The 14766-nt window shown below is 42.2% G+C and overlaps 1 protein-coding gene across 2 annotated transcripts; it reads right to left on the bottom strand.

The window, feature by feature from the left end:
* Window positions 1-4358: 4358 nt before the first annotated feature.
* On the bottom strand, window positions 4359-7600 carry LOC121690466 (extensin-like). Of its 2 annotated transcripts, XM_042071049.1 has the most exons (4): window positions 7140-7600; window positions 6860-6975; window positions 5050-5803; window positions 4359-4821 (listed from the first exon to the last, which is right to left on the bottom strand). In XM_042071049.1, exons 1-4 carry the CDS (start codon window positions 7534-7536, stop codon window positions 4559-4561), a joined length of 1530 nt encoding a protein of 509 aa, XP_041926983.1. In that variant the 5' UTR covers window positions 7537-7600; the 3' UTR covers window positions 4359-4558. The 2 variants fall into 2 exon arrangements, with proteins under 2 accessions (XP_041926983.1, XP_041926982.1); XM_042071048.1 differs by having other exon boundaries at window positions 4359-5803; window positions 7140-7599.
* Between the last annotated feature and the right edge of the window lie 7166 nt (window positions 7601-14766).

Genomic DNA, 14766 nt, shown 5'->3' with positions numbered 1-14766 from the left:
GAGCTTGCTCCATGCAGACAACACTAAAACTTTCTGGTATAGCAAAGGAAACTTTATCCAACATTACCTTATGTTAAAATAGTATAAACAAGCAAACCAAGGATTTTAACAGGCCTACTTTTACAAATGAGTCACCAACAAGTGGCTGCAAGACAGACCAAAAAAAAAAGAAATCATGACTTAAATTTACTGCATTCTCTTGGTTTTGTTGTTGATTCACTACAAAACGTGATGCACTCAAATTTACCTCAAATCACCCCTGAAAACATGCCAAAACCGCTTCATTAAGTGCCCCTTAATTTGTAAAATAGGCCCTTCATTAGACCTTAAAATGCTTTACATTTAAAGTGTAGCGTAAGGCTACCCTTTATTTGTTGTGATCAAGGACAATTGAAGTATCTTAATTTTATTTTAAGGTGTTATTTCAGGGATTCCTGAATTAGGGTTAAGGAGGAAATCACAAACGGGGTAAACTCAGGATTTGCGCCTTAATCTACACACATTTCTACTGAAAAGCTACTTAATTATAGAAGGGCATAATTATATTTAAGGTCAAAAGTAAGGCATTTATAAGGGATGAAATCCTTTAGTAGTGATTGATGGCATCTCTATGGACTAACATTACTCCCACTCTGATGGAAATTAATAACCATTCCTCTCTGATGTCCCATGAAAACTATAGCCTACCTGTTTTACAATATCACAACCATCAAGAGAGGCGAGAAACACAAGGCCCACCGCAGTCCTTGTCACAGAGTAGCCACAGTCTTGTGGTAGCTGGGTTAGCGAGAGAGGCTTGCCACCTGTTAAATAGAAAAAAAGAAAAAAAAAAAAGAGTATCTGGTCTCAAGTTACTGATGCAAACACCACAAATGAGAAGGTTGCCAGGAATCAGCTGAATTAGGCTACCAAGATCAGAGTTATCGTGTACACTGCAAAACAAAACAAGTTATCCGATTCTTTTCTTACCTCTGTCTAACTGGAGTGAATAGCACCCAGGGCCTTGTGCCGAGAACTTCATGAGGTCATTAGTACATAATAAATCTGGTTGCATACGATGCCAGGCCCTATAGTCATCAATACCGCTTTGTCCACCCACCAGTCCTGGGTCATCGGCTTGGATGTTAACAGAGCCACCGTCTGCAGTTTCTCGTCCAATATATCGTCTCTCATATTCCAGATTTTGACCCAGTGAAATATCACCTGTGCCAAAAGTAATTGTCCCAGTGTGAATATTCGCAGACCTTTTTTCAAGATGCATCTCATCTCTTTGCACTATTTCAAGGGTTATACCACATGTTTGGCCAATGTAAAGAAATACGAGACACAAAAATAAAACAACTCCCCTGTTTGTTTTAAGCCCCATTTCTATGAACGTGGTTGGCCACAATTAGTGCGCTGTACTGACCTTGCTCTCACAACTCTTTCAGTAGCTTATAAATAGGCCTTCTCAATTACCACCAATTAAAATGAGACCCGTGACCAAGCCTCTGATCAGGTTTTAATTGACAATGCAGCTGAACACTTAATCTAGGCCTATAGGGCTCTGGGCCTACTCTTTAATTTCAATTACAGCTGAACAGATACAGCTGGCCCAATGGTTTTAGGAAGGCTACATCAACTAGGCTAAGTGGACAAGCTGTATACATTTTTGTTTTGATCAAATGTTCAGGCTGTGTCCCCTTGTGAATGGCTATAGGTGCCTTTTAGGATCTCTCAATAGTTTGCTTTATTTGCCTTAATGTACAGGTTCACATGTGCACATCCACATGCAGTGGTTTTGTGCTTGAAAAGTGCTATATAAATAAATTCTATTATTATTTATTATTATTATGAAACCGACGAACGGCACCAGCAAATCGAATTACGAACAAGCGAACAACAGATGGCACCAGCCAATCAAATTACAGTTATACCTTAAGTCATATGCATAGCTACCGTCGGAAACACCCATTGACATGCGTTGACGGACGCAACTGTGTGTAGAAGCCCTTACAACACTGTTTACAGCTCTTCAAGTCACTGTAAATGTAATCTTTGGTACATAGCTAATTTAGATACACTTATGGTGTGGGTGCTTGTGTTTCTTTAGAAATCTGCTGTCTTGGTTTGTATAAAAATGTATATTAAGTGACACACCTAATAGGTTGGAAATACGGGACGGTTGGTAATGAAGTACATTCTCTGGATGCAATCTGATCAAATTTTGACCAATAAAAAGTCAGCCAACAAAACAAGATTGCACCAATATTGTGATATAAAGCTAAGGTTCAAACATCATGAAATTTGACATGCTCAATCTCATGTCAACATTTTGGGGTCACTAGAAATTTCAATTCCATTGACAGAATACCAGCTGAGCTCAGTTGCATTGTTATGACCGCCGCGCAGCGAAGCGGCGGTCTTATAGGTTTAGTCAGATTTTTCTTTTCTTTTTCTTGCATGGCCAATTTTCCGTCAAGGATTCCCGGGACACTGAAAGACTGGGGTGCACGAAACTCGGTGGGCATGTAACCCGACAAGGATAGCATGAAAGCATCATTTTTTGTTTTGATCTGTAGCCCCCCCGCTGGACTGGACCACCCGAAAGGAGGGTAGGGCGGACACAGTTTTCTGTGAATATCTCGAGAACCGTAGGGTTTAGGAGGACCACCTTTTTTTGTATGTTGATCTTAAGGGGCCATGTCAACCCATTCCATTACCACTCATTTCATGTATAGCGCCACCTAGTTGAAAACAAAAAAGTAAAAATGAGGTATTACATGGTCAAAACTGCACAAAATTGAAAGTGTATGATCATTATGACACCCTCTGCTCTGAATGCATGCCAAGTTTCGTGGACTTTCGTTCATGCGGGGAACTGTAGGGCCTAGGATGACCATTTTTTTGCATCAGTTTGCCAGTGGTCATGTTAACCCATATGCACGAACAGATATTCACACACATACATGCGTTCACAGTAATCATACGTATGACACATACAGCCGTGGCCTACTGGTTAGCACTTCGGACCTGTAACCGGAGAGTTGCAGGTTCTTACCCCGACCAGTAGGCACGGCTGAAGTGCCCTTGAGCAAGGCAACTAACCCCTCACTGCTCCCCGAGCGCCGCTGTTGATGCAGGCAGCTCACTGCGCCGGGATTAGTGTGTGCTTCACCTCACTGTGTGTACACTGTGTGCTGTGTGTGTTTCACTAATTCAGATAAATGCAGAGACCAAATTTCCCTCACGGGATCAAAAGAGTATATATACACTTACTTATACACATACCCTGACTTTGCTGAATTACTGAAGCTAAGCAGGCTTAGTTAGTACTTGGATAAGAAACCACCTTGGAAGAGTAGGTTCCTGCTGGAAGTGGTGTTGGTGGCTGGCCAGTAGGTGGCACTCTTCCCTGTGGCCAAAAGCCACCAAACAAATATCAATCCCAATGTCCTATTGCAGTGACAGGGACACTGTACTGCAGGAGATGTTTTCCTTTGCATGAATGTTAAATTGAGGTCCTGACTCACCATGCTTGTTAAAGATCACATGGCACTTATCGCAAAGAGTAGGTGGTTCCCTGAGTTTCTTTATGTACACATACATACACACAAACACAAACGCAAAATCAACCACACACTCTGCACACACTCAATTACAAACACACAAAAAAGGAACAAAGCAGGAAATGAACACAATTTGACAAGAGCGACTTATTTTTGTGGAAAAAATGTGCTTGACTAGGCGGCGGTCATATTTTGTACTGCTCTGCGGTACATCTAGTTTATAATCAGGGCAGCAGTTTTCAGATTACATTATGTGCTTACATAATTGCAAAATGGTTCACCAATGTTCCGTTAGCCTTTTAAAATGATTGTTGCTGGTAATGGGCAATGTATATATTGCATTAAAGATCAGCCATTTTTTTCAGTCTAGAACCCTTTTGCAATTATGTAAGCACAATCCATTCTGAAAACTGCTGCCCTGATTAAACACAACAGTTCTCAGTTGGTGTTCTGTCTGCAGTGGAAATTTCTAAGTGACCACAAACCTTTGACCGGTAGTGTACATTTATATTCCCTCATTTAACATACTTACAGAAACAATTAGAGATAGTGATACTGTGACTGACGTAGGAAAAACACACACACCTCACTATTTTAACTTACCCCTGCCTGTGGCACATTGAGTAGAAACAGACTTCAACCTGGATTGTGTTAAAACCTTGATCTCTATTATTGTGCAAGCACATGCAGACACACATTAGCAATATGGCAGTAGAACTTTAAACTTCTAATTTTGGCTAAATCATGAGCAAGTCTTCAGTACCGCCCCTCATGACAAGTAGCTTGAACAAATAAACTCTGACAACTTAATTCCAAATACACTTTTAATATATGCATTACATAACACATATAAGAATAGAGAGACTGAGGAGTTACAAAGTAAAAGCTTTGGAGTAGGGCATCCGTTTTGGGGTGCTGTTGAAAAGGTACTGATGGCACTCGTAATAAGTGGTTCATTGATTCTGTGGAACAGCTGTAGAAGGTACTTCTGTAGTTGGTGCAACAGTGGTTTAAGCCTTCACAGGCATTAAAGGGGGGTAATAGCCTCCAAAGTATGGATGCATCCACTGTTGATTCTGTGGAGGAAGGTTGGCAGCTGTGGGAGGTGCTTCTGTAGTTTGAGGGAGAGTCTGCACCGGCATTAAAGGGGGGTAGTAGCCTCCAAAGGAGGGATACGTCCACTGTTGATTCTGTGGAGGAAGGTTGGCAGCTGTGGGAGGTGCTTCTGTAGTTTGAGGGGGAGTCTGCACCGGCATTAAAGGGGGGTAGTAGTCTCCAAAGGAGGGATACGTCCACTGTTGATTCTGTGGAGGAAGGTTGGCAGCTGTGGGAGGTGCTTCTGTAGTTTGAGGGAGAGTCTGCACCGGCATTAAAGGGGGGTAGTAGTCTCCAAAGGAGGGATACATCCACTGTTGATACTGTGGAGGAATCTTGGCAGCTGTAGCAGGTGCTTCGGTAGTTTGAGGGGGAGTCTGCACCGGCATTAAAGGGGGGTAGTAGCCTCCAAAGGAGGGATACGTCCACTGTTGATTCTGTGGAGGAAGGTTGGCAGCTGTGGGAGGTGCTTCTGTGGTTTGAGGGGGAGTCTGCACCGGCATTAAAGGGGGGTAGTAGTCTCCAAAGGAGGGATACGGCCACTGTTGATTCTGTGGAGGAAGGTCGGCAGCTGTGGGAGGTGCTTCTGTAGTTTGAGGGGGAGTCTGCACCGGCATTAAAGGGGGGTAGTAGTCTCCAAAGGAGGGATACATCCACTGTTGATACTGTGGAGGAATCTTGGCAGCTGTAGCAGGTGCTTCTGTAGTTTGAGGGGGAGTCTGCACCGGCATTAAAGGGGGGTAGTAGCCTCCAAAGGAGGGATACGTCCACTGTTGATTCTGTGGAGGAAGGTTGGCAGCTGTGGGAGGTGCTTCTGTAGTTTGAGGGGGAGTCTGCACCGGCATTAAAGGGGGGTAGTAGTCTCCAAAGGAGGGATACGGCCACTGTTGATTCTGTGGAGGAAGGTCGGCAGCTGTGGGAGGTGCTTCTGTAGTTTGAGGGGGAGTCTGCACCGGCATTAAAGGGGGGTAGTAGCCTCCAAAGGAGGGATACGGCCACTGTTGATACTGTGGAGGAATCTTGGCAGCTGTAGAAGGTGCTTCGGTAGTTGGAGCTGGAGTAGTAGATAAAACTGGAGAGACTTGGTCTGAGCTTGACACAGGGCAGGAGAGGGTTACTGGATTGCCTTGCCACAACATCTGCAGCAAGTGGCTATTGCCCTGGTGGAAGACAGAAAACAATGCAGTCATACACCAAGCTCAACAAAATTGTCCCACATAAATTAAAAAGCTAAATTGCTTGGGGCCCTTTTGCCCTTCCTACGCTCACACGCATTTCTGTTTGCAAGAAACCAAATGGTAGGTAATTATTACCATGTTCACCATTAGACCCAATATGGGGGATGCACCACACCACACACGTTACACTAAGACGAAGAAATATTGTGCTTCCACCCCTGTGGTGAGTCGATTGGACTTCACCCAGGAAAGCTTAACTGTAAATTCAAGCTACTGAAATCAATTCATTAAATGTGTGCCAACAAAAAAAGCCTGAACAGGGCAACAGAATACATCAAGAGACTATTAAATGAGCTTGCTCCATGCAGACAACACTAAAACTTTCTGGTATAGCAAAGGAAACTTTATCCAACATTACCTTATGTTAAAATAGTATAAACAAGCAAACCAAGGATTTTAACAGGCCTACTTTTACAAATGAGTCACCAACAAGTGGCTGCAAGACAGACCAAAAAAAAAAGAAATCATGACTTAAATTTACTGCATTCTCTTGGTTTTGTTGTTGATTCACTACAAAACGTGATGCACTCAAATTTACCTCAAATCACCCCTGAAAACATGCCAAAACCGCTTCATTAAGTGCCCCTTAATTTGTAAAATAGGCCCTTCATTAGACCTTAAAATGCTTTACATTTAAAGTGTAGCGTAAGGCTACCCTTTATTTGTTGTGATCAAGGACAATTGAAGTATCTTAATTTTATTTTAAGGTGTTATTTCAGGGATTCCTGAATTAGGGTTAAGGAGGAAATCACAAACGGGGTAAACTCAGGATTTGCGCCTTAATCTACACACATTTCTACTGAAAAGCTACTTAATTATAGAAGGGCATAATTATATTTAAGGTCAAAAGTAAGGCATTTATAAGGGATGAAATCCTTTAGTAGTGATTGATGGCATCTCTATGGACTAACATTACTCCCACTCTGATGGAAATTAATAACCATTCCTCTCTGATGTCCCATGAAAACTATAGCCTACCTGTTTTACAATATCACAACCATCAAGAGAGGCGAGAAACACAAGGCCCACCGCAGTCCTTGTCACAGAGTAGCCACAGTCTTGTGGTAGCTGGGTTAGCGAGAGAGGCTTGCCACCTGTTAAATAGAAAAAAAGAAAAAAAAAAGAGTATCTGGTCTCAAGTTACTGATGCAAACACCACAAATGAGAAGGTTGCCAGGAATCAGCTGAATTAGGCTACCAAGATCAGAGTTATCGTGTACACTGCAAAACAAAACAAGTTATCCGATTCTTTTCTTACCTCTGTCTAACTGGAGTGAATAGCACCCAGGGCCTTGTGCCGAGAACTTCATGAGGTCATTAGTACATAATAAATCTGGTTGCATACGATGCCAGGCCCTATAGTCATCAATACCGCTTTGTCCACCCACCAGTCCTGGGTCATCGGCTTGGATGTTAACAGAGCCACCGTCTGCAGTTTCTCGTCCAATATATCGTCTCTCATATTCCAGATTTTGACCCAGTGAAATATCACCTGTGCCAAAAGTAATTGTCCCAGTGTGAATATTCGCAGACCTTTTTTCAAGATGCATCTCATCTCTTTGCACTATTTCAAGGGTTATACCACATGTTTGGCCAATGTAAAGAAATACGAGACACAAAAATAAAACAACTCCCCTGTTTGTTTTAAGCCCCATTTCTATGAACGTGGTTGGCCACAACTAGTGCGCTGTACTGACCTTGCTCTCACAACTCTTTCAGTAGCTTATAAATAGGCCTTCTCAATTACCACCAATTAAAATGAGACCCGTGACCAAGCCTCTGATCAGGTTTTAATTGACAATGCAGCTGAACACTTAATCTAGGCCTATAGGGCTCTGGGCCTACTCTTTAATTTCAATTACAGCTGAACAGATACAGCTGGCCCAATGGTTTTAGGAAGGCTACATCAACTAGGCTAAGTGGACAAGCTGTATACATTTTTGTTTTGATCAAATGTTCAGGCTGTGTCCCCTTGTGAATGGCTATAGGTGCCTTTTAGGATCTCTCAATAGTTTGCTTTAATTGCTTTAATGTACAGGTTCACATGTGCACATCCACATGCAGTGGTTTTGTGCTTGAAAAGTGCTATATAAATAAATTCTATTATTATTTATTATTATTATGAAACCGACGAACGGCACCAGCAAATCGAATTACGAACAAGCGAACAACAGACGGCACCAGCCAATGAAATTACAGTTATACCTTAAGTCATTTGCATAGCTACCGTCGGAAACACCCACTGGCATGCGTTGACGGAACGCAACTGTGTGTAGAAGCCCTTAAAACACTGTTTACAGCTCTTCAAGTCACTGTAAATGTAATCTTTGGTACATAGCTAATTTAGATACACTTATGGTGTGGGTGCTTGTGTTTCTTTAGAAATCCGCTGTCTTGGTTTGTATAAAAAATTATATTAAGTGACACACGTAATAGGTCGGAAATACGGGACGGTTGGTAATGACGTACATTCTCTGGATGCAATCTGATCAAATTTAGTCCATAGAGGGCGCTGCACTTGCCATTATTTGTTCACACCTGCTAAGGTTTAATCTTGAATAAAATGCCTACCAACAGCCAAAAAAAGTCAGCCAACAAAACAAGATTGCACCAATATTGTGATATAAAGCTAAGGTTCAAACATCATGAAATTTGACATGCTCAATCTCATGTCAACATTTTGGGGTCACTAGAAATTTCAATTCCATTGACAGAATACCAGCTGAGCTCAGTTGCATTGTTATGACCGCCGCGCAGCGGTCATATAGGTTTAGTCAGAATTTTTTTTTTCTTTTTCTTGCATGGCCAATTTTCCGTCAAGGATTCCCGGGACACTGAAAGACCGGGGTGCACGAAACTCGGTGGGCATGTAACCCCACAAGGATAGCATGGAAGAATCATTTTTTGTTTTGATCTGTAGGCCCCCCGCTGGACTGGACCCCCCGAAAGGAGGGTAGGGCAGACACAGTTTTCTGTGAATATCTTGAGAACCGTAGGGTTTAGGAGGACCAACTTTTTTTGTATGTTGATCTTAAGGGGCCATGTCAACCCATTCCATAACCACTCATTTCATGTATAGCGCCACCTAGTTAAAAACAAAAAAGTAAAAATGAGGTATTACATGGTCAAAACTGCACAAAATTGAAAGTGTATGATCATTATGACACCCTCTGTTCTGAATGCATGCCAAGTTTCGCAGACTTTCGTTCATGAACCGTAGGGCCTAGGATGACCCTTTTTTTAATTCACGGATTGGGATAAATGCAGAGACCAAATTTCCCTCACGGGATCAAAAGAGTATATGTACTTACTTATACACATACCCTGACTTTGCTGAATTACTGAAGCTAAGCAGGCTTAGTTAGTACTTGGATAAGAAACCTCCTTGGAAGAGTAGGTTCCTGCTGGAAGTGGTGTTGGTGGCTGGCCAGTAGGTTGCACTCTTCCCTGTGGCCAAAAGCCACCAAACAAATATCAATCCCAATGTCCTATTGCAGTGACAGGGACACTGTACTGCAGGAGATGTTTTCCTTTGCATCAATGTTAAATTGAGGTCCTGACTCACCATGCTTGTTAAAGATCACATGGCACTTATCGCAAAGAGTAGGTGGTTCCCTGATTTTATTTATTTATGTACACATACATAAAGACACACACACACAAAGACACGTAAACACACACACACATACACACACGACACGCACACAAACACATAAACACACATACAGTACACACACCCTCACACACATGCACCCACACATACAAACACACCTACATACACAAACACACGACGTACACACACAAAACACATATACACAAAAACAACCACACACTCTGCACACACTCAATTACAAACACACAAAAAAGGAACTGGGCGCTGAACGCACTAGCCAGTGTCCTAAAAGTGCTGGTTCACTGACTAGCATGAGCCCTAATGGGTCAGGAGGGAGCTAAACTCATAAGGTATTACATATTTAAATTAGCTTCATTGACAGGCATAATAATTTTATGAGATGCAAAATGTTAAACTACAATAAAACAGTGTAGAAAACAACAACCTCTTAAAAGCTTGACATTTGGTATGTTTGTTCCTTGGGGGATCCTAAGACATCCTAGAAGGGGTGCCCAAAATATCTCAAACAGGAAGTGACTTTTTAAAGAAATTGAAAAATGCCATGCTCCCCGCCACAAAATTGGTAGCTGAGTCAAACGCCATCTAAACAACCTCTTAAAAGCTTGAAATTTGGTATGTTTTTTCCTTGGGTGATCCTAAGACATCCTAGAAGGGGTGCCCAAAAATATCTCAAACAGGAAGTGAGTTTTTAATAAAATTGAAAAATGCTGCGCTCCCCGCCACAAAATTGGCAGCTGATTCAAACACTACCTAAACAACGTCTTAAAAGCTTGACATTTGGTATGTATGTTTTTTGGGTGATCCTAAGACATCCTAGAAGGGGTGTCCAAAAATATCTCAAACAGGAAGTCTTTGTAAAGAAACTGACAAATGCTGCGCTCCCCGCCACAAAATTGACAGCTAATTCAATCACCACCTAAACAACCTCTTAAAAGCTTCAATATTCCTTGGGTGACCCTAAGACATCATAGAAGGGGTGACCAAACATATCTCAAACAGGAAGTGAGATTTTGAAGAAATTCAAAATGGCCACCCATATAATTGACAGCTGATTCAGAGGCCACCTAAACCAGTGGTTTTCAAAGTGGGGGCCGTGAGGGGGTGCCAGGAGGGCCTCAGCAAGTTGGAAGGAAAAATAAAAGCAACATTTTAAAAATTGAAAATATACCTATTACTATGAGGCTTGTTATATAATGCCATTATAATAATTTGTCGCATATCTGAACATCTGAACATTATATTTTCCATGATAATGACTGGGAATAATAGTAGAGTGATAGCTCACATATAGCAGAAAGCCCCAAATGCAATTTTTACACACTGTATGCTCCATCGCGAAGTGCTTGTGACTAAAATAATTATTAGGATTAACTTAATGTATTTTTACATTTGCCGTAGTATTGTCGATGGGTTTACCGTATTTTCCGGACTATAGGTCGCACCGGAGTATAAGTCGCACCAGTCAAAAAATGTGTCATGTGAAAAAAACATATATATATATATATGTTGCACCTGAGTCGCAGGACCAGTCAAACTATGAAAAAAAGTGTGACTTATAGTCCGGAAAATACGGTAATAACACATCAAGGGGGTCCTTGGCCAGAACCGAGTGGTATTTGGGGGGCCTTGTCGTGGACAAGTTTGGGAACCCCTGACCTAAACAACCTCCTAAAAGCTTGAAATTTGATATATGTCCCTTGGGTGATCCTACGTTCCTCCTGGAAGATTACTCCAAGAAATCTCAAACGGGAAGTGAATTTTTAAAGAAATTGAAAAAGGCTGCACTGCCTATCCACACAATTGGCAGCTATTTCAAACAACCTCCTAAAAGCATGAAGTGTCTTATAGATATGTCTCTGTTTTAAGCAGACAATACGGCTACACTATGGCTATCTATATATCCACCAATTGTCTCAAGGATACTATAAACACAGACACTCAAGCACCTCAGGCAGACCTCATAAAAAACATACATTTAAAGGTCTCATTCACCGAGAAACCGTTTAATACTTGTTCCTTTCTAAATACTATAGCTCACTCCAAGTTGCATATGCATGCTGCACGTGAAAATTATCTTCTACCCCCATTGCCCGCATTAGCCAATGAAAGAAAATACACGGTAAAACAAGCGAATCAGAAAAAGCCCTTCCCTGTGACGCCGCAGGGAAAACAATTATTCATGGCCTCGCCCACCTTGACTTGTGACCGCCCACAGGAAGACAGGAAGATTTTGGCCAGGAGATTGTCTCTCTGCAGTTAGTAGGAGCTAACAGCAAGTTGCTAACATGGCGGAGCAAATTCGTGCCTGTGTTATTTGTGGCAATAACACATCAATGTTGCATGTCTTGCCTTAGAAAGAAGAGTTGAGAAAGAAATGGTTGGAATTTATCGTTGGAACACCACCAACGAAGTATAGTGCAACATTAGTTCTGTGTTCCAATCATTTCGACCACACTCACTGTGCCTGCCTACAGTTGTTTTGCATCGATGTTCTGAAAACCTGGACCTGTACGTCACGACGATCGACCACCAGCTCACAGGCTGTAAGTACAAACAAACTTTTCCACCTAACGACTGTTACAAAATAGCATGTTCATATTCTTCACGTTAGCATGCATGAAAAGGGCACAAGCTAGGCCTAGGCTAACCTATATTACAGGAAGCTACACCAGGCACGTAACTGAAGTGTTCTGTTCACGACATGTAAAATCAGAGAATGTCTAATAGGAAGGGCTCTGGTAAAATCCATTAGAGGAATGGTCTATTTTAACGTAGCCTACAGGCCACGCGCCAGGTGTAGCTACTTCCATTGATTAGACCTTTTGGAAGCTAATTGTTGCAGAAGACGCAACGCGAACGGAATGCTTCAGTTACGTGTCTGGTGTAGCTACACTCATAAGAAACTGTATGACCACACTACCCAGAGATTTAGCTTGTTGAAACTATAATCTTCTAACCTAAGCGTTAAACCACAAATAACTAGATGTACCGCAGAGCGGTACAAAATATGACCGCCGCCCAGTCCAGCACATTTTTTCCACAAAAAGAAATCACGCTGAAAGGCCTATATGATTCTAACTGTCTCACTAAATTGCATTATCCACACTCAATTCTCACTGGTATCTGCTAGACAACAAGTACCAAAACATGATTAGTTCATAGATTTCACATGTAAAATTCATTTTATACAACCCCACCTCCATCTTGCCTGTTCATAATTCTGAGAAATTCTTGATTGTTTGTGTTATGTTTATGTTATGTGTGTGGGTGTGTGTGTGTGTGTGTGTGTGTGTGTGTGTGTGTACGTGCTTGTGTGTGTGTGCCTGCGTATGTGCCTGTGCATGCAAGCGTACATATGTCTACTGTGTGAGTATGTGTCATACGTATGATTACTGTGAATGTATGTGTGTGTGTGTGTGTGTGTGTATCTGTTTGTGCACATGTGTGCACATGAAATGGGTTAACATGACCTCTGGAGGCAAACATACGGAAAAAAATGGTCATCCTAGGCCCTACAGTTCTCAAGATATTCACAGAGAACTGTGTCTGCCCTACCCTCCTTTCGGGGGGTCCAGTTCAGCGTGGGGGCTACAGATCAAAACGAAAAATTACGGTTCCATGCTATCCATGTGGGGGTACATGCCCACCAAGTTTTGTGTACCCCGGTCTTTCAGTGTCCCGGGAATCCTTGTTGGTGTACGTCACTAAATGTACACATAAATTATTTTATTGTAAGGCCCCCCATGAACGAAAGTACACAAAACTTGGCATGCATTCGGAGGGTGTCATAATGATCCTACACTTTTAATTTCGTGCAGTTTTGACCTTGTCAGCCAGAGATATTGTGATGAAAACACCTAATTTTTTGCTTTTTAATTTTTAACTAGGTGGCGCTATACATGAAATAAGTGGTAATGGGATGGGTTGACATGCCCCCTTAAGACCAACATACATAAAAAAGGTGGACCTCCTAGGCCCTACGGTTCTCGAGATATTCACAGAAAACTGTCTCCGGCCACCTACAGGCCAGTTGGGGTATAGTAACATAAATTAATTTACTGTGTGGCCCCCCATGAACGGAATTCCACAAAACTTGGCGTGCATACAGAGGGTGTCATAATGATCCTACACTTCCAATTTCGTGCAGTTTTGACTATGTTAATAATGTATGTGTACATTTAGTGACGTACACCAACAAGGATTCCCGGGACACTGAAAGACCGGGGTACACAAAACTTGGTGGGCATGTACCCCCACATGGATAGCATGGAACCGTCATTTTTCGTTTTGATCTGTAGCCCCCCCTCTGGACTGGACCCCCCGAAAGGAGGGTAGGGCAGACACAGTTCTCTGTGAATATCTTGAGAACTGTAGGGCCTAGGATGACCAATTTTTTCCGTATGTTTGCCTCCAGGGGTCATGTTAACCCATTCCATGTGCACACATGTGCATAAACAGATACACACGCACACACATACATTTACAGTAATCATACGTATGACACACTCACACAGTAGACATATGTACGCATGCATGCACATGCACAAACACACATACGCAGGCAAACACACAAGCACGCACATACACACACACAAACACACACCCACACACATAAACATAAACTTGTACACGCACACATGCACACAATTCAAGAATTTTTCCCGTCATCTACTTCCTGAATTTTTGGTCATTGATACCCGGGACACCGAACCACCAGGGTACATGAAATTTGGTGGGTATGTAGCCCCACTAGACTTTTACGCAAACATTTCATTTCGTCCCCGGGTCCTTCCTGAGATCATTGACTTTTTCAAGATCCGTGTACTTCTCCAGCAATGCAAACATGTTTGATTCCTGGCTAAGTAGTTGAAAAGGATTTGCTGTCATAGCAATGAAGGCATCCTTTACTTCTGGAAATGGTTTCCATGCAGCCAACCCTTTAGAAGGAGTCTGCTGTTCCAGAGATTATCACCCCATTATCACATAGTGCAGTTGTTAAACTACTTCCATCTAAAAGTTATCCGATTGTGTTACATAGAGCCATCTCTATGTGTAACCCACCAAGCATCACAAACCACTCTCCATAACAGTCTGGATCACTCCACTGAACCATTTTTGTAAATGTATATAGTGGTTGGTCAAATGCCATAACTGGGACCTGGCCGGAATTTAGGTGCTCCTCCAATTGTTTTACAACATTCATACCATGTCTTACCATGGCAAAGCTGGCAGCTTTTTCATGAAAGAGAGG

Source organism: Alosa sapidissima, chromosome 18, assembly GCF_018492685.1.
Source record: "Alosa sapidissima isolate fAloSap1 chromosome 18, fAloSap1.pri, whole genome shotgun sequence".
NCBI lineage: Eukaryota > Metazoa > Chordata > Actinopteri > Clupeiformes > Clupeidae > Alosa > Alosa sapidissima.
The sequence above is the reverse complement of the archived record's forward strand: the minus strand, read 5'-3'. Positions and strand labels throughout refer to the sequence as shown.

Excerpts from the sequence above, each read along its gene's own strand:
- LOC121690466 (XM_042071048.1), bottom strand. The coding sequence starts at position 7,536 with ATGGGGCTTAAAACAAACAGGGGAGTTGTTTTATTTTTGTGTCTCGTA. Across the intron at positions 6,976-7,139 it reads TTCACTCCAGTTAGACAGAG|GTGGCAAGCCTCTCTCGCTA; the intron begins GTAAGAAAAGAA and ends TCTATTTAACAG. Across the intron at positions 5,804-6,859 it reads GTTGTGATATTGTAAAACAG|GGCAATAGCCACTTGCTGCA; the intron begins GTAGGCTATAGT and ends GTCTTCCACCAG.